A 20417-nucleotide genomic window follows, 5' to 3' on the forward strand; every position below is an offset into this window, starting at 1 on the left:
TCTTGATTTAAAAAAATCAACTGTTCATAGGTGTGTAAACTTATGTCTGTGACTCCATTTGATTCCATTGAGCAATGGGTTTGTTTTTATCCTAATACCATGCTGTTTATATTACTATAGCTCTGTTGCAAATTGGGATCAAGGATGGGGCCACCTACAGGGGTTCTTTTATTATTCAGGATTGTTGGATTGCTTTATCTATCTTGGTTTCTATATGAGCTGAAATTTTTCTTTTCAAGATCTGTGGAGAATTGCAAATCAACATTGATAGGGATTGTATTAAATCTTTAGATTGCTTTTAATGGGATGGCTGTTTCTACCATATTGAGGCAGTGATCCTTGAGCATGGGGGATCGTCCCATCTTTTGATATCCTCTTCATTTTCTTTCTTCAAGTAGCACATCACCTTAATCTACCTCCATTTTCAATCAGTTTCATTCCTAGACTCTCAGATACAGAAAAGTCTGAGAGAAAGTATCTACTTTACTCACTGATTTTATAAACGGGTTAAACAAAAAGGAAGAAACTTCTCCAAAATTATCCAACATACCAGATTCCTGATTCAGTGCTTCATTCAATGCATGATTGTAAATAATCTATGATGTAAACAGTGAAGCTACATCAAAGGCTGACTATCCTGCGCTTACATTTAGCTATGGGAAGGAGAAAATGAGGAGTTACTTATATTGTCTTGTAAAAAATGCTATGCCCCAGGAAGAAATAAAAAGACAAACATACAAAGGATTAGATATTAATTGAAATTCCCACAGGGTATTTGGGGAAAAGGAGCATTGAGTAGGTTGCAGCTGACTAAGAAACAGGGGAAATGAGCAGTGAAAGTAGGAAGAGCAGGAAATGCAGAGGCTCTCTGTTAGGCTTCTGTAGATATAGTGGAGAGAACAAGGGGAAATTAGTAGAATATAAATTCTGAGAGAAAAGTGTGGGGCATGGGCTACATCATAAATGCCTTCTAGGACATTTTGCTAATGGTTTAGAATCGCTCTAGTAGCTGTGCAAAGAATAAATTATATTAAGACAAGGGCAAAAGCAAGGGGATGAAATTCAACACCCATCATGATTTAAAACTCTGAAAATCTGGGAATAAAAAGGCAATTTTCTGAAGTGATAAATGACATTTACAAAAAAATTCTAACATTGCATTTAATAGCAAAAGACTAAATTGCTCAGCCTGAAGATCAGACAAATCTGTCTGCTAGTTTTGTTCAGTTTTTATTAGAGATTTTGGCAGTTCCAAGAAGGAAAGAACTGTGGGTATGGAGTTTCCACTGGTGATGGTTTTCAACTGTAAGTATATTAAAATACTACTTAATCATGCACTTTAAGAGAATGAATTGCCCGACATGTAAATTGTATTTTAAGAAATCTATCTAAAAATTAGGCAATGTAAACAACTGAAGATAAAAATTGAAAAATAAAAGTCAAAACTGACTCATACATTCAATGTATATCATTAAGATGTCACTCCTACAAATTCAAGACAAAAAGTAACATAGTGAAATGATAAATGCTGGTGAGTATATAGAGAGAAATGGAATTCTGATCCACCATTGGGAGCACATAAGTTAGCACAACCATTATCATAAACAGTGTGGAGGTTCTTCAAAAAAACTAAAAATGTAACTACCATATGAGTCACCCACACTCGTTCTGAATATTTAGCTTTAAAAAAATGAAAGCAGCATACCAAAGAAATATCTGCATACACATTTGGTTAACTATCATGAGTCATGACACTAATCACAATATCCAAGTTACAGAATGAGTCTAGGTGTCCACAAGTGGAGAAAAGGATGAGCAAAACTGTTGTAAATGCACAATGGACGACTGCTCAATGACAAAAGAAGAATGAAACTGTCCTTTTTAGGGAAATATGTAGAACTGGAAAACATCCAAAATAAGAAATCCCATGCAGAAAGAGAAGTAATGCATGTGCCTTCAGTGTGGAAAGAAACCAACTGACAGGAATGCAGAGAAACTGTTCGAGGAGATTGCGGAGGCTGTGGGGCTGGGTTGGTAAACATGCATCTATGTGTATGTAGAAATTACACTGAATACTACTGAAATGTACAATTAATAGATGTTCTTAAAATTTAGGGAATAACCATAATCTCTTTTAGTCATAACTAAAAACCACCTGTCACTTCTATTGTAAGACATAATCAGAGACATTTGGCATAAGAAAACCACAAAAGGCATCCAAATATAAAAGAAGGAAGTTACATTAACTCTATTTTCAAACAGGCTATTATATATAGAAAATATTCAAAGCTCCACTAACCAACTATTACAACTAGTAAAAGGTTTCAATAAATTTGTAGGAAAAAATGAACATATAAAACAGTATTTTCATATCTTAATAATAAACTCCCTGTAACAGAAAAAAACCAAAGTACTGCATTCACAATTGTTATAATATAATAAAATGTGTAGGAATACATTTTATCAAGGAGGAAGATGTTATATACACTGCTATAACTATTCTTCATTGTCAATTAGAATATATGTAGAATTAAGTAAAACTCCAAAATAGCTATGCACATATTTTTTTTTTCTTAACTGGATTCTTTGAAGTGAGAAGATCCACTTGTAATCTAAATCTTTACTACTGATATTTTGAGGTGAGAAGACCCACCTCTAATCTGAGTCATGCCTACTGCTGGAAGCCTATATAGGGACATGAAAGGCAGATTTTTTTTTGCTCTTTGTCTGCTTGTTTTCACCTCCCTAGCAAGCCCATTCCTTCACTAGCATTAGAGCCTACTTCTTCATGATTCTAGTGTATACTAAATACCAGCTGAGACAGCCAGCCTCGTGGACATAACAATTATTGGATTCTTGGGCCTTCTATACATAGGCAGCCATTGTTGGATTATCTGGTCCACAGCCTGTAAATCATTCCAATAAGATATATATATATATATCATATTATATAGGGGAGAGAGAGAGAGAGAGAGAGAGAGAGAGAGAGAGAGAGAGAGAGAGAGAGAGATGTTCATCCAATAGGAGTTCTGTTATTCTTTTTTTTTTTTTTTTCCGAGACAGGGACTCTCTGTTAGCCCTGGCTGTCCTGGACTCACTCTGTAGTCCAGGCTGGCCTCGAATTCACAGCGATCCACCTGCCTCTGCCTCCCGAGTGCTGGGATTAAAGGTGTGCGCCACCACGCCCGGCTTGAGTTCTGTTATTCTAGACAGCCCTGACTACACTGAAAAGTATAGAACCACACTAAAAACTATAGAACAACAATGAAAGAGATAGAAAAAAGTAAAAATAAATTAAAATATATTCCCTGTTCATAGATTGGGGAAATTAATATGACTAAAATCACTACAGAAAATAATTAATTTTCGATACTACTAAAAATGACCTATATATTCAGCAAAACCTTTTTCAAAACATGAGGATTCAGAATGCTGGCTTACTATATTTTTACAAACTCAAAATAAAAGTGATATTAAACACTTCATTTACTTCCCACAGCCCAAGGGAGTTTACATATCAGACAGAAGATATATGTATTAGAATCTCAAAGGGAAAGGGAAAATAGAGTTAAGGAGAAAGGATGCGACAGAATTTGACAGTTTTAGACATTTATTTCGGTTCCTATCATGGAGCTAAAACTCCCGGCTCTTGACTTAACACCATGAAGTAACTAATTACTTTTTTATGTCTTTGGAATTAAGATGAATTAATGACTTATTTAGTGTCCAATCACATCAACCCTGGAAATACCGTTTCAAAATGAATGCAACCCATGAGAGATTATTCTTACTATGGTATTTGCTGGATTTTTCTTTTTACTATAACTTTCATGCAAAACTATGTATTTTCCCTGTATTTATCATACTGTGCTTTGCTTTTTTTAGTATTTGGGGGTAGATGCATATATTTTGTCTCTTAAACTAGATTCAATACCATTTGTAAATCATATGATTTTATATTGGAATACACTCAAAAGCATTAACACAGTAAGAAAATAACCACACTTCAAAACTATAGAATCTAGGCACAGAGTTAACTATTGTCTCTTCTTGTCTTCTTGAAATTCATATACTGAAACTTCCTCCTCATTGAGAAACTGTTTGGTGGTGGAACCTTCCAGAAGTAATTAGGTTATGGGGGCTCTGTCCCTCATGAATTGAATTAGGGTCACTATGAAAGAGTCCTAAAGTAACTTGGTTAGCAATTACAGTTAGGTAAGGACACAGAAAGAAGGTATCTTTGAAGTAGATAGCTTAGGCCAGACAATGAATCTATTGGAGCCTTGATCTTGGACTTCTAATTCTCCAGAACACCGAACAATAAATTGGCTTCCTATAAATTACCCACAGCAGTGTTTTTGTTCTACTGAGCCAATTAAGACTGTGCTCATTTGCCCTTGGTACAAGTGCAGGGATCCTCTGGAAGATGAGGTTCTAGTCCTCAATCTTGATAATAACTCTTGCCTTGCTGAGCCATTTGTCCTTTTCAGTACCTTCTTTATACTGCAACCTGTCATGTTCATTAGACAGAATGATGTGGAACTAGCCACAACATTTTAACATGTTAAAATGTGCATCATTACTTAACTCTTATGCTTTTTACTTAAACTACAGATTATTATGTATGCAAATGGATCAACTAGATTAAAGCTGCTATAAGAAGAACATTTAATGATTCATAGAATTTTCCTAAATGGAGACACGAACTAATTGAGGCCCTAGAGGAAACTCAATTCTAATATGTCCTGGGACGAATAGAGTTCCAAAGACTAAAGAATGTTGCATATATTTGTGTGTTCTGGCTGTTTGGCCAGGCGATGGGCCTGATGAACATAGGAGGTCCCAGTATAAACTCCACAGGCTAATAGGGTTTTTGAAGTTTGAGTTGAGCCCCATTGTAGACAATCTGTGAACTAGGCCTTTTGGAAGTGGAGCAATGTGCTCTGTGCTCAGAGAGATGTTAATTCTAAGAGCAAAAAGATAGGCAACACAATCTAGAAAGCACTTGAGTTGCCAGGCAGACTATTCCTGTAATTGTGAACTAAAGGGCAGGGTCTGGGATTTATGGTACAAAAGAAAGGGTAGTAAATCACTAATAGCCATTATCAGTACAGGATGAGTCATTTGAAATATGCTCTCCTAAACACCCAAAACAAGCTGTGCATTAGTCACCAGAATCCCAATTGTCGGCAGCCTAACCATTAAATCCTAAAGCTGGAGACAGGAGATTCAGTGCACGGGCAGAAAGGCCATCCACCTTATCACTGCCTGTAGCCTCTAGAGGGAACATATTTGAGTGGAACAATTATCTCAGAGGTGTAACTCCATCTTAATTTTTTTTTGATGTTCCTGCTTTCCCTCACTCCATCCATTTGCAAATACTTGAGATTTCACAGAAGGCTTTGTGTTCATCTCTGTTTGTTGCCTAAATTCCTGTTCTTTTTACGTACAACACATTTTTTTTGCTTGGATACCACCTATTCCCTGCTGCTTTCTGAAAGTCATATGGTCATTATGATTTCCTCTAGCTCCCGGAAACCCCAGAACATTTTGAATATTATAATCCCCAACATCTATGTTTCTAGGCATCTGTATGCCTGGCTTCTGACAGAAGGACTTCTGTTTGTTATGATAAAATGTCTGGGATACTGGTTGACACATAGCAAATCATTACTATGTGCTTCTTCATATACAGTGTAAGTCATTGCACTCAGCACAGAGCATCATTTGTGACTGACTGAAGACTTTTACAATTGATTCTTTCTTGCCTCATCCTAAGCTTCCCAGATCCCCAAATGAGACACTCTCTCTCTTCTATGTTCTTGCTGCAGTTCATTAGAGTGAGGCTCGCTAAATGTGATTCAAAGCATAAGGAACTGCAGGGAGAGTCCCCTTGAGCAAAAGCCATTATTAAAAAGGGCTGTGTAAAAGAAAACTATCAATGCTTCATTGCCTTGATTACATTAAATCCTATACTATTAAAAATCTTGCCCAAATGCTTTCTCTGGTTCCTGGTCATTTCAGAGGCACTCTCTATAATGAAAACTCAAGTGCAAGGTATTTGCATCTAAACTAGGAAGAGAGGAGCACTACTATTGAAGTTTAGGGAAAAAAATTCCTGGCATCATGCAGTTTTTAAGATTCAAACAATCTATGTTTAACACATCCCAAGTACATTAGTAAAACTGACCCAATCATACAAGCAAAGAATGAAAGAAGGAATCATCATCTCAACATAATAGATACCATCTCTCAGTTGGTTCAAAACAACACTTTCCTCTTGATGAGACAACATGGAGGCAGCAGTGACAATTTCCTTTGTTTTTCAGCTAAATAAATGCATATCACATCACATAAAAGACACTTTGTATAATGTATTCTATTGTACAAATCCCCCACTGTGGAAAAGCTCTCCTAGTTTTCAAACCTGCACTTCCCAATGCAGCTCATCATGTCCAGCTCATATACGTTACTCAAAAGTGGTCACCAAGCATCACTGTATTTCAGAAAGTGATGCATCATTGTGGTGTGAGAAATCTGCTTTAACTGTGAACTGAGTCTCTGTATCATCTCTTCTTTTAGTGTTGTAACTTGGTCTAATGAAATTTCAGTTTCTTTACTGTAAGTTTGAGGATATCAACAGCAAAATAAAAACCTCCAGAGAGAGTGGCCACCTGCCAGGATCTGTTACATGGTTCTCACACTTTATCACATTTACTATTGCCAGTGGCTTTAATGCCAAGATATTGCTATGTTCCATGGCATTTTACAGAAAATGGCCTAGGAAGTAACCTACTGCACAATCCATTTCCTTCATCACCATCCCAGCACTGCACTACGCCTCAGCACTGAATGTACATGATTACTGCTGTGAAGATTAAGCAAGGAAAATATGTACAAAGCACTTGGTAGTGTCTGGTACATTGCAAATCCTCAAGAACCAAATTTCTAGACTTCCCCTCTTTTAAGCTAAATATTAAATTTCTCTAATATTTAGAATGTTTGTTCTATTCAGTGTCCCAGGAAAATATATCACAGATATTCTGAATGTTTCTCTTCAATACTGTACTTGGCCTCAAAGTTCTATAGAAAAGCTCTCTCATTCTTGTTTGCTTTACTACTCTGAATTAACCTTCCTTTGTCCAGGACCTTGCCATTCCCTATAATATGAACATTTCTCTAACTAGTATCTTCATTGCTAGGAATACAATCAGATATTTTAATTTTAAAACAAATCTAGAATTCTTTTTGCACATAGCAGTGTTTATTTTCCCAGATTGGCTTGCTAGTAAGGAATATACAGATAACCTCTTCCATAAAAAGAAGGCTAGTGTGCTCTCAAAGCCTAACCCACAGTCACCTCCAATATAACATCTCTGTTCTTTCTGTTTAACTCACTTCATACAGAAAAGCCAGTGGCATTGGAAATCATGTGTTTAATATGGTAGAGCCATGAGATGAGTGGACCTTGAGTCCCTGAACACATCTTTTCTAAATGGGCCTCTTGTCAGTGAAAAATATCTGCTTTGAACTTGAAAGAAGAAATACATTTCTATCCCACTGATCACTTTTGGCAACGTCTTAAGAAACTAATTTGTTTTTTCTAAGTTTAATTTTCCACATCAGTTTAATAAGCATAAACATATCTATAGGCACATATATTGGATAATTACTATAAGATTTAAGATAATATAAGTATCTGGCACATAGTAGGCATTCGGTACTCAGCAATTCTCAGAAGTTATTTGTCTTATTAGGTGAGTACTACAGTAGTGTCTGTGTTAAGAACCTTCTTCATCTTTTCTTCCCTTTGACCTTCCTTGCTCATGCTCTCAGAGTTGCATATCTAAGGTATAACTCTGTTTTCTTCATCTACAATCCACTTTTCCATGAATTGTCATCCTTGTTCTGTCAACATATCATGTATGTGCCTTTCCCAAGCCAGACCACTTTCATACCTATTCTCTGGCCCTCATACACTTATCTTTAGCGTATTATCACTGCCTCAATCTCCTATACCTACTATATACTTTCTGTACTATTTTTCCTTGTCTCTGAATATAATTAACTTTTCTACATCTCCTATACCTGAGTTTAAATGTGATTTCCCACAGTGATGCAAGCTTTTCATCCCAGAGCTGGGAAGGCAGAGGCCAGTTTATTACTGTGAGTTCAGGGCCAGCTTGGTCTATATAGTGAGTTCCAGACCACCTAGAGTTACATAGTGAGAACCTATCTCAAGAGAAAAGGCAATTTCTCATGGGATTTACTATAGATGTCCCAAAGGGCTAATTTTGTTGTCCCTGCTACATTCTTACTATCCTGGATAGTTTTATGCCATCTTAACACAATCTAGAGTCTTTTGGAAAACGGGAGCCTCCATTGAAAACTGTCCCCAACAGATTGGCCTGTGGATGAGCTTATGGTATATTTTCTTTCTTCATTTCTTAATTGTATTAATTTAATCACTTTACAGTTTGTTCCCAGACCCTCCCTCCTCTCCTCCCAGACTCACTCTCACACTCCTCCCCCATTCCTCCCTTTCCTTCTTTTCAGAGAAAGGGAGGCCCCTATGTGATATCAACCCACCCTGGCACATCAAGTCTAAGCAGGACTAAGTGCATCTTCTCCCACTAGGACTAGAGAAGGCCGTCCAGCTAGGGAAAATGGATCCAAAGGCAAGCAACAGAGTCAGACAGCCCCTTCTCTGATTGTTAGGGGACCCACATGAAGAATAAGCTGCACATCTGATACATATGTGTAAGGGGCCTAGGTTCGGCCCATGCATGCTGTTGGTGGATGGTTCAGTCTCTGTGAGCCTCCATAGGCCCAGGTAAGTTGACTCTGCAGGTCTCCTTATGGAGTTCTTGAACCCTCTGGTTCACTCAATTCTTCCTCCCACTCTTCCTCAAAACTCCCTAAACATTTCTTTCTTTAAGTTAGCAAAGTTTTCTTCTATGATTTTGTGGAAAATATTTTCTGGACTTTGTAGCTGGGAGTCTTCTTTTTATTCTATCCCTATGACACTTAGGTTTGGTTTTTTCATAGTGTCCCAGATTTTATGGATGTTCTGTGTCAGGAGCTTTTTAGATTTAACATTTTCTGACTGTTGTATCAATTTTTTCAGTCATATCTTCTATCCCAGATATTCTTTCTTTCATTTCTTGAATTTGTTGGTGATGCTTGTGTCTGTAGATCCTGTCCTCTTCTCTAAGTTTTAAGGATTATCTCAGATTGTGTTTCCTTCATAGATTCTAACTCCATTTTTAAGTCTTGAAACATTTTATTCATTTCCTTCTCCCGTTTGACTGTAGTTTCTTCTCTTTCACCAATTTCTTTAAGCATTTTATTCAATTATTTTACCTCTTTCTTTGTGGATTCCTATTGTAATTTCAGCGATTTATTTTTCTCCTTTAAGGCCCCTATCATTTTCATAACCTCGGATTTGAAATCTTTTTCCTGTGTATCTGATGTGGTATTATCTCTAGACATTGGTATTTCTGGGAATGTTGGTTTCTGATGGTACCGAATGGTCTTGGGAGATGTTTCTCGTGTTCTTACACTGCCCTCTTCCAATTGTGATGTCTTTGGTGTTAGCAGGTTTGGTTGTCCCTGATGGTCAGAGGGTTTGAGGGTAAGTACAGACAATGGGGCTTCATCCTAATCCTTTCTGTTGGATTCAGACTGTTGGCTCCCAGATAGGCCAGAATGCTGGAGAGCATGCAGAAAGGTATAGATTTCACTTACAGAAGTTGAATCAAGATTAGGTAAACAAATTAAATAGTCCTATACCCTCTAAAGAACTAGAAACAGTCATCAAAATCTCCCAACCAAAAATAGCTCAGGGTCAGATGGATTCAGCACAGAATTATACCAGACCTTCAAAGACCTAATACTAATACTCTTTGAATTATACCACAGAATAGAAACAGAAGGAACATTACCAAACTCATCAGCATAAGCGACAACTTCCTGAACAGAACATCAATAGCCCAGGCTCTAAGATCAACCACTAATAAATGGGACCTCATGAAACTAAAAAGCTTCTGTAAGGCAAAGGATACTGTCAACAGAACAAAATGACAGCCAACAGACCAGGAAAATATCTTCACGAACCCTACATCTGACAAAGGCCTAATATACAAAATATATAAAGAACTAAAGACATTAAACACCACCGATCCAAATAGCACAATTTAAAAATGGGGCACAGAGCTAAATGGAGAATTCTCAACAGAGGCTTATAGAATGCCTGAGAAACACTTAAAGAAATGTTCGACATCCTTAATCATCAGGGAAATGCAAATGAAAACAACTCTGAGATTCCATTTTACACCTATCTGAATGGCTAAGATCAAAAACTCAAGAGACAGTACACGCTGGCAAGGACGTGGAGCAAGGGGAACACTCCTCCATTGCTGGTGTTAGTGCACACTATACAACCACTTTGGAAATCAATCTGATGCTTTCTCAAAATAAAAAAATGAGAATAGCGCTACCTCAAGACCCAGCCATACAACTCATGGGCATATACCCAAAAGATACTCCACCACACAAGAACATTTGCTCAACTATGTTCATAGAAGCTTTATTCATAATAGCCAGAATCTGAAAACAGCGTAGATGCCCTTCAACTGAAGAGTGGATAAAGAAACTGTGGCACATTTACACAATGGAAAACTACTCAGCTATTAAAAACATGGAAATCTTGAAATTCTTTGGCAAATGTATGGAACTAGAAAAGATCATCCTAAGTGAGGTAACCCAGACCCAGAAAGATATACATGGTATATACTCATAAATGGATATTAGCCCAACATTGATATCCTCTGTGTGATTCCACCCAGCAAGACTCTGAGAGAAAAGCTGCAAATTTTATGCAAAAGTTGGGGCATGGAGGGTCCAGGAGGGAACAGGATTCCCACACGGAGACTATCATGTGCCTACAGATTTCGACAAAGGGGAAGGGAGTGTGCATGGACTGATGCAACAACCAAGGACAGTTCATACATAGAACCAACACCCCCTGTTCAGATGTAATCCATAGACTGCCCATTCTCCATGGGGGAGAGGGGACTGTTGTTGAACCTCTGACATGCACTCTGATGCCCACAATTTGGTCCCTGCCCATAGGCAAGATGGCCTAGCAGGCACATAGAGTAGGAGGAGGCAGGCTATCCTGATGAGACCTAATAGACAGATGCCAAACAGTTGGGGCTGGAGGGCCCCCTGTCAGAAGTCTAGAGGAGAGGAATGGGCTGAAAATGGAAGGAAGGTGGGATTAGGAGGATAGGAGGGAGGGGATGGCGATCAGTACGTAGTGTGAATAGGTTATAATAAATAAAACATGCATTTAAAAGAAAAAAGTCAAAATGAAACAGACCTAGATGAAAGAGAAATTCCTAACTCAAGTTAGTGTATACCTACACAAATTCAAACTGCAGAACAAGCAGGTAGCTAATCCTACTACATGGGAATAGCTCTGAGACTGACTGAGACATGAATGTCTATGCATACACAGTGCTTCTTGTTGGCCACATAATCCCTGTAACTTATTATTAGATGCCATTTTTTCTCATGGTATGAATGAAGATTTACAGATGTCTTTCTTCTGCTCATACAAAAATCAGAGAACCAGCCTTAATTGTTCTATGCATCCCGTACACTTCATACTTTTATAGTGTTATACTATATAATTCTTGTGAGAAATTACATGTTTTAAGAACAAAAGAACCGGACACTGAAGCTGGATCAGACCTGGCAGGATTCATTCCTCTCAGCATGCTGAACACTGACATCTTGCATCCTTCATGTTCCAGCACCAAGTGCTTTGGTTGCTGTTCCACATCAGAACAGAACAGCTCCCAGGAAACCCCCCTAGAAATTTTCTGATCATAATTGGTACAGCATGTCAGATTGTCCCACACAGGATTTCTATTAAGGCTGGAATTTCTCACCATTTAGAAACTGGACCACAAATGCTATTCCTAGCTTGTTTAACCATTTTCCCCAATTGTACTTAGGACAAAGGTATTATTCATGCTAAATCAGCCAGAAGAAGCCTTAAAAAGAGAAAGATGCCTCATTTCCTTTCAGGGGGTGGGTAGGCTTTTGGTTGCTTTCTTGAGATATGGATATCTATTTTCATTGGGAATTGGTTATAAGTTATTATTTGTCTTATTCAGAGAGAAAATTAAGTTGGACTCTTTTACTTAATCCTCCTTTCATAGGTATGGAGATATGGGTTGAAAAGAAAGAAGGGAGAATATAGAAATATATAGGGATGGCAGGACAAAAAGTGGATTATTGAACCTATTCCTCAAATTAAGGCCTTAACTGTTACTCACAAACAAGGTTATTTTTAATTTTGCATATTGATGTAAAATATGTTTAATTTTGATATATTGGTATAGAATTCAAGTTTAAGATTATTCTTCACCCATATTATATATATTTCTACTCTAATATGAGGTATTGTACCCTTACAATTCAATTATAAGACAAGGTTTACTTCCAATACCTTGAAAGTGCTATTGCAGACTGTATAGGATAATTAAGTAATACAAGTTAATTACTAGTTGATCAACTCATGGTCATGTCAATTACTAGCCTATTTTCATCACAAGAATATACACCCTAGGTTTAACAAATAGATATGATTCTGTAGATAAGATCTTCAAAAACCTCAGAGATGTTAAAGACAGGTTAATGCCTGGCAGCACCCAGCCTACCTCAGAGAAGATGATGAGCATCAAAGAACCTCCTCATGGAGATGGCATCAAATGTAACAACCCAGGTACTGGGCAAAATGTCTTCCTTTCAACCACAGACAGAATTCTGCCTAAAAAATGGGCAAGGTTGGATGTAGGCAGAGTCACAGGCCAAACCCTGCCAAGACAAGTTGGTAAGGAAGCCCTCAATAGTTCCTGCTTCACAAATATATCTGTCAGATATACTTAGCCAGAAGGCCAAAGATGATGCTCTAATGTCATGCTGCCTCTGTCATTTTTTTTTTTTTCAATTTGGAAGCTGCTAACCTGAATGTCCGGTTTACTCAGGTAATTAATTTTATTCCTTCTCAAGTCTCTGATGTGGTGGAAGACCAGAAAGTTTAGTTTTACAATTAAGTTTATTTGTTTAGGGGTTAAGATGTTTTTAGGTCTAGATAGATGTTTTAAGTTGATAGAGATGAGAGATGATAGATACTGATTTACATTCAGAATTCCAGACTCACCAAGATAGGAAAGATGTTTTCTCTAAGGATGCCAAATACAAAAATAGCCAAAACACTAAGAATGTAACATTTATATAATTCCTAATTGTTTTGTGACAGATCCTGTTTGCTGTATGTGTAGTATCTGTGTAATAATATAAGTGTATATATAAAAGTAAAATAAATAAAAATAAAAGATAGAAAAATTCCCTGAACATGTCCTAATGTTTGGCTGTTAGTCTCTGCATCTGTTTCCATTAGCTGATGGATGAAGCCTCTCAGAAGAAAATTATGCTAGGCTCCTGTCTGCAAGCATATGTATATTTTCTTAATTAATGATTGATGGCTGAAGGTCCAGCTGATTGTGTCTGGTGCCACCTCTAGGCAGGTGGCCATGGCCTGTATACAAAAGTGAGGTTGCCCAAGTATTGGAGAGCAAGTCTCTGCATCACATTTTTTGTCTCTTGGTTGCCTTTTGATGCTTGCATGTTATTTTGTTTTCATATTATCCTATGAGTCCATGACATTTTGTACATCTCCCTATGAAGAGATGGTTTTACTATTGTATATTCCTTCATATATATATGTGTATATATAATATAGACTATATAAACTATATATACAAGTATATACTATACTATGAAGTATTTAAGAACTAAGTGGTGCCTTGCCTCTGCGGCTTCATAAATATCCCAGAGTCTTCCACATACTAAATTCTTGTAAATGTGTCACTGGGCAGGTGATTCAATGGAATAAAAGCAAATTAAGTGTTATGAGTATTTTCCTGTTCAGAAACTGAAGAGGATTCTTATTATACTACTGATACTGATGAACATTACATATCTGTCCTTTCTTTTATCAGTAAATATTATATCATTAGTAAAGAATAGGTTCACAATATATATATTCTAGCTTGGGTAGTTCAAAAGAGGTCCTAAATGTGGTTATCGTGTTGGGCTAGTTCTGTGAAACTTCTATGTGTTGTTCCAATATTAGTAGGCATGCTGTTAAGGTAAGCAGTGAGAAATAGGGCTTAGCCCACATTTTATAGTCATCCTGAAGCTCTAAGGTGAGGGAAGGCAAAACTTCCCTAACTGTACCAGTTAGATACTCAGAAAGACATGGTCCAATTTTTCCAAGTAGCTGTCCTTCCTTCATAGTGTTCTCATTGACTCCAGAATAAAATTAATGAACATCACAAAAATAATAAGAGTGCTACAGAATGAGTCTTTCTGAAAAATTCTAAATGGTCTGCAGGCTTTGTCCAATTTCTACTTTCTATGTTGCTGCAAGGCCGGCAGCAGCTAGTGTTATTAAATGAAGAACTGAAGAAAGGAAACAGCTTGTGACTTGTGAAGGTCACTAGATGAATCACTTGTGGAGCCATAAAAAGAGCCAAGATTTCTATCTCAGAGTTTCGAGCCTCATTCTTCTTTCTGCCCACCTTCTGGGATCTAAGGTGTACTCTCTGCTGTGCTAGGAAAATAATGGTTTCATCAACCTTCTGTACTTCTGTCCTTTTTCTCTGCTATACTTCAAAATAAGCATAAAGGCATCTACCTATACACCTAGCTCATAAAAACCCACTTTCTTGTCTGATTCAGGGTATAGAGACCTCAATAGCTATCCTCTTCCTATTCATCCAAGTCTTTTTTCTGGTGATTAATCATATGTTTTGCTTGCTTCATGTTCTCTCTTCTTCATATTTCAGTATTTACATCCTTGATTTTCTTCTCTGCCCCCTCTTCTTCAAAACTCAAAGATGTATTATATAAAGTTTATTTTTATTTGTGTGTGAGACAGAGAGATGGGGGCAGGGGTGGCAGACATTTGAGTGAAGTCATGGTAGAGGCCAGAGGAGTGTATCAGATCTTCTGTAAATATAGGCAACTGTAAGCTGCTAGACAGAGGTACTGGAAACTAAACCCTAATCCTCTGCGAAAGTGGTAAGCACTCTAAACCACTGAACCATGTCTCCAGCACCCCTTTTTATCTTGCACTGTTCAGGTGCTCCTTTGCTATTTTAATCCATTCTCTATTCTACAGTTCCTGTTTCCATTCCTTCTTATCCTCTGCTCCTTTTAAAGTCTTTTGCTATTCACGTTGTTAACAAGGAGCATACCCAGGGCATTATTCTATCAACCTCCTTATATTATACTGTCTTCTGCTCACATGTAATGTGTACCACCCTTTCCACAACAGTGCTAAATACAATATACTACCAATCTCTTTTCTTTGTGTGTGTGTGTGTGTGTGTGTGTGTGTGTTTTAATTTATTCAGATTACAACTAAATTATTATCCCATCACTTATATCCTCCCGTTCCTCCCTCCCTCCCACTTTCACCCTATTCCCCTCCCCTAGGTCTATGACTGAGGGGGACCTCCTCCTCAACTATATGGTCATAGGCTATCAAGTCTTATCTTGGTAGCCTGCTTATTCTTTATCTGAGTGCCACCAGGCCTCCCCACCACGGGGAGGTGGTCACATGTGGGGCACCAGAGTTCATGTCAGAGTCAGTCCCCACTCTCCACATAACTGTGGAGAATGTCCTGTACATTCGATGTTTACTGTACATATTGTTTTTGGTTGGTGCAATAGTTTGAGGAGACCCCCCTGGGCCCAGGTCTACCCATCATGATGTTCTTCTTGTAGGTTTCTAGGACCCTCTGGATCCTTCTATTTCCCTATTCTCCCATGCTTCTTGCACCTAGAGTCCCAATAGGAAGTCCTCCCCTCTGTCTCACTTTCCTGGTAAGTGAAGACTTTCATGGGACATGCCCCTTGAGCTAGTGTCCAGATATAAGTGAGTATATACCATTTGACTCTTTCTGCTTCTGGGTTAACTCACTCAGTATGATCATTTCTAGTTCAATCCATTTGTCCACAAATTTCGGGAATTCCTTGTTTTTAATAGCTGAGTAGTATTCCATTGTGTAAATGTACCACAGTTTTCTTTATCCATTCTTCTACTGAGGGACATTTAGGCTGTTTCCAGATTCTGGCTATTATGAATAAGGCTGCTATGAACATGGTTGAGCAAATGTCCTTGTTGTGTGCTGGAGCATCTTCTGGGTATATTCCAAGGAGTGGAATAGCTGGGTCTTGAGGAAGCCCTATTCCCAGTTTTCTGAGAAAGCTCCAGCTAGATTTCCAAAGTGGTTGTACAAGTTTGCATTTCCACCAGCAATGAAGGAGTGTTTCCCTTTCTCCACATCCTCAGCAGCATGTGGTGTCACTTGAACTTTTGATCTTAGTCATTCTGATGGGTGTAAGATGGAACCTCAGAGTTGTTTTGTGGGGATTGATGTGTGGTCCAAGCTTTGTTGATATTTCTTTTATAAATGTGGGTGCCCTTGTATTGGGAGCATAGATGTTTAGAATTGTGATGACCTCTTGGTTGACTTTACCTTTGATGAGTATAAAGTGACTATCTTCATCTCTTTTGGTTAATTTTGGTTGGAAGTCTATTTTATTAGATATTAAAATGGCTACACCAGCTTGATTCCTGTGTCTGTTTGCTTGGAATACCTTTTTTTTTTTTTTTAACCTGAGGTAATGTCTATTCTTGTGGCTGATATGCTTTTCTTGAATGCAGAAGAATGTTGGTGTGTCTTTTTACTGGAGAATTGAGACCACTACCAATCTCTTTTCTTTCCTCCACTTTAATACAATTGTGGCTCTCTCATCTCTTTCTATTCTAATATTGTATTATATCCAAATTCTTATTTTACATCATGTGCATTCATATATCCCACCTAACTTATTTTCCCTACATCCTTTTAAGCATACATATCTTCACATATACTTTTTAAAACTAACTATAATTTTTATGCCAACTCTTATGCTTTTCTCTATCATAAAAATGCTATTTCTGCAGTGTCCTCAGTAGTTATATTTCAATCTCCTCTTTTCTGCTATCTAACAAATACGTGTTATATTGTCCATTTATAGCAAATAGAATCTGACCTTTATCTACAGTGTAGCCATTTACACATCCCTCTTTTTTCTCCATTTTTCTGTTTCCTCGCCTCTAAGGTAGAGAGATAAAAACCCCTAGTTATGAAGATTAGAAAATTTAATGACAGTGTTGATGTGAAATTGACGCTGATGATTGTAAAAATCATACTATTAAAGTATTTTACTGTTCTTTCCCATCTTTTTAAAACTATCAACCCCTTTAACAATCTATATCAACATTTACAGTTCCAAGAAATAATTCCATCTTCATTTTATGGGTTGGTGCTGCCAATATTTGTCTTGTTAATAATTTGAAAAATCCTTGGACCATTCATAGAGGTGTCCTTTACCACTCCCCCTTTACCACTCCTCAATTTCTACCAAGATGGCAATCAAGATTATCCATTACAACTTCATGCCTTGTTAACTTTGACACCCAAACACATCTCAATTCATATTTAACTTGCAAATAAAGATCTGGTAAGATTGTAGCTGGGTGTGGTGGTGCATGCCTGTAATCCCAGCACTCGAAAGGCAGAGGCAGGCAGATGGTTGTAAATTTAAAGCCAGCCTGGTCTACAGAGTAAGTCCAGGACAACCAAGGCCACACAGAGAAACCCTGTCTCAAAAAGCAAAAACCAAAACAATTTAAAAAGATCATAATTCCACCTAACACTGTACATCTCTTTTTCATCCAAACCATATCAATTCTTTCCCTGCAGTTTGACCACTGATGAAGGGACCATATTCTTTACTGATATTCGAGGCAAACTATTAACTGTGACATCCTGTAAGATGGAAAAACTTATCCCAACTTACAGTGATGCATATCAAGCATTCTCATTTCAAAACAGGAGGAATAGGGATATCGGCAGGAGGGATTTGGGAAATGAAAAAACAAAAAGTCAGCATTAAATTCTACACCTGTGTTTAGAGTCTCAAGACCAGAAAGGACTTAAGTAGCCTTGACTCTTATGATCTTTCCTGGTATAGCCTATATGGTTAATTTGGTCTGGTTCTAGTCACTTCCAACAGTTTTCCTCAGCAGATACTACATTTTGCTTGCATGTGTATGTTCCTATACTTTCCGTTTAACTCTCACCGCTACACATACCTCCCTCTCAGGGCTGCTTTCAGGGAATTTGACCTTGCTATGGATCTCCTGGCCTCCCTGTCTTCTTTGAAGGCTTTAAATGAAGCCTCCGTGCTCACATGGCTCATGCATTCTTCATGCCTACAAAGTAGCATCAAATATAAACTATAAAGATTTTTTGACAGCTTGTATGGTAGAAGGATCCACTTGGACTACTTCAAGTGAAGGTTTATATTTCTTGTTAGACAAAGGTTATCTTAATAACTCAAAATTGACAATCATTAATATGGGTGCAAAGTTCAGGAAGAAAAAATTGTTAACAGTAAAGCTATAAAAAATACAAAAAGCAAGCACAAGAACCAAGAACGTGTTTCTTTGTAAAAGCAAAGAATATTATTATATTGAAAATGCTTCACAAATTGACATCAAGATGCCATGACATCTATCTTAGTCAATGTTCTAATGTTCTGAATAGACACTATCACCAAGGGAATTCTTATGAAAGAAAGCATTTCATTGGGGGCTTGCTTAAATTTTTAGAGGTTAGTCCATTATCATGCAGGGGAGCAAGGCAAGATGCGTAGCACTCATGCAATAGATGATTGCTACATCCTGACCAATAGGCAGCAGACAGAGACTGAACCTGGAATGGGGCTTTTGAAACTTCAAAGCTCACCCCCAAAAGAATACCTCTCCAAACAAGACTACACCTTCTAATACTTTCAAAAGGTTCTACTCCCTGGTGACAAAGCAATCAACTATACGAGTCTACCTACCACAACATCTAATCACTCAAATGAAATATATAAAACTGTGCAGTTTTATGCTTTAGAATATAGGTGGAAAGGCACATATTTTTATATTTTATGAATGTTTCAATTGATAGGTATAATCTGAACTTACTTGGAAAATTTACTCATATCAAACTTCTGTACCCCAAAGAGACATAAAACACATTTTTATTTTAAATGTTCTCAAGAATATCTATCAATATCTCTTTTGCTTTTTACGACTCAATCACTGAGCTGTTTTGCTACTGCATTTAAAACTACCATGCTCTAACGAGAACAGTGTTCATGTCTCTTCAAAAGTTTTTGTAAGTTTATGTATTTAGGTATTCTTGCACACATATGTGTCTCGTCTCATACACATAAGTCTTTGAATATGTACTATTTATACAAATATAAACATATTTCTTTGTCTCAGAAAGTTCCTATGTGTAACTATATGAAATATACATGTGTGTGTACATGTAAATGTGTTAAAAGCGTGCTTATGTAGCAATATGCATGTACAAATATATGAACTTGAAATATATAGATATATTTCAAAATACATACTATACAAATCTATGAACATGGAAGAATAGTATGTATATAAAACTACTGAATATATATGTATATATTTCTAAGTATACATAAAAATAGCACACATGTATCTGTATGATAAAGCGACGGAATTTTCAATGTATATCCTAAATCCCACTACTTTCAATGCATGGCCTAGTTCCAACATATTATGAGTTGGGGGTGTTACCACTCTCTTACCTCATTGTATACAGGAGGGTCCCATTGTCTACCAGTCTGAGCAGCTTGTTGGGTGTGGTCATATTGTGAGCCACTGATTTTTTGCCATTGTGGAAAAATGTGTCAGGAGTCCATATCTTACTAGCTAGAAGATTGTTCAGTGGAAGAATCTTCATGGGTCCATCAAATTTCAGTCTTTCATCATGCCACGTCTGTCTAAAAAATACATCAATAGTATACTCCTAGAACAGAGAGAGCAATAATAAAGATGTTTCAGTAGGGTTCTGATGAGGATTTGTCTTTGGCAAATATTAACTGAAATACTTCCTGTGATACGGCAGAAGAATCTATTACAAGTACTTACTGGTGACTATGATAAATAATGATGACTGAAATGTATTTCCATATTAACCACTTACTGATGATGCATATATTTAAACATATACCTAAAATTTTACAAGAAAAGTCATTGTCAACACTGCCCTATATATAATAAAAGTTGAGTCAAGACTTTTCTTCTCTGTGCTATGACACCTTTAGCAAAACAAAACAAAACAAAAAACCCCACAACACTTCTTTGTCTTTATTGATGAATGATCTCATATGAACATTAAAGGTCATTACAA

The 20417-nt window shown here is 37.2% G+C and overlaps 1 protein-coding gene across 2 annotated transcripts in view; it reads right to left on the reverse strand.

Annotated features, from left to right (window-relative positions):
* Gabra3 (gamma-aminobutyric acid type A receptor subunit alpha3) overlaps positions 1–20417 on the reverse strand; it is a 184906-nt gene that overhangs the window by 44653 nt on the left and 119836 nt on the right. For both annotated transcript variants that reach the window (XM_051141384.1, XM_051141386.1), the window contains exon 5: positions 19813–20033. In XM_051141384.1, coding sequence (XP_050997341.1) covers positions 19813–20033 — 221 coding nt within the window. The remainder of the gene's footprint in view (positions 1–19812; positions 20034–20417) is intronic.

Source organism: Acomys russatus, chromosome X, assembly GCF_903995435.1.
Source record: "Acomys russatus chromosome X, mAcoRus1.1, whole genome shotgun sequence".
NCBI classification, from domain to species: domain Eukaryota; kingdom Metazoa; phylum Chordata; class Mammalia; order Rodentia; family Muridae; genus Acomys; species Acomys russatus.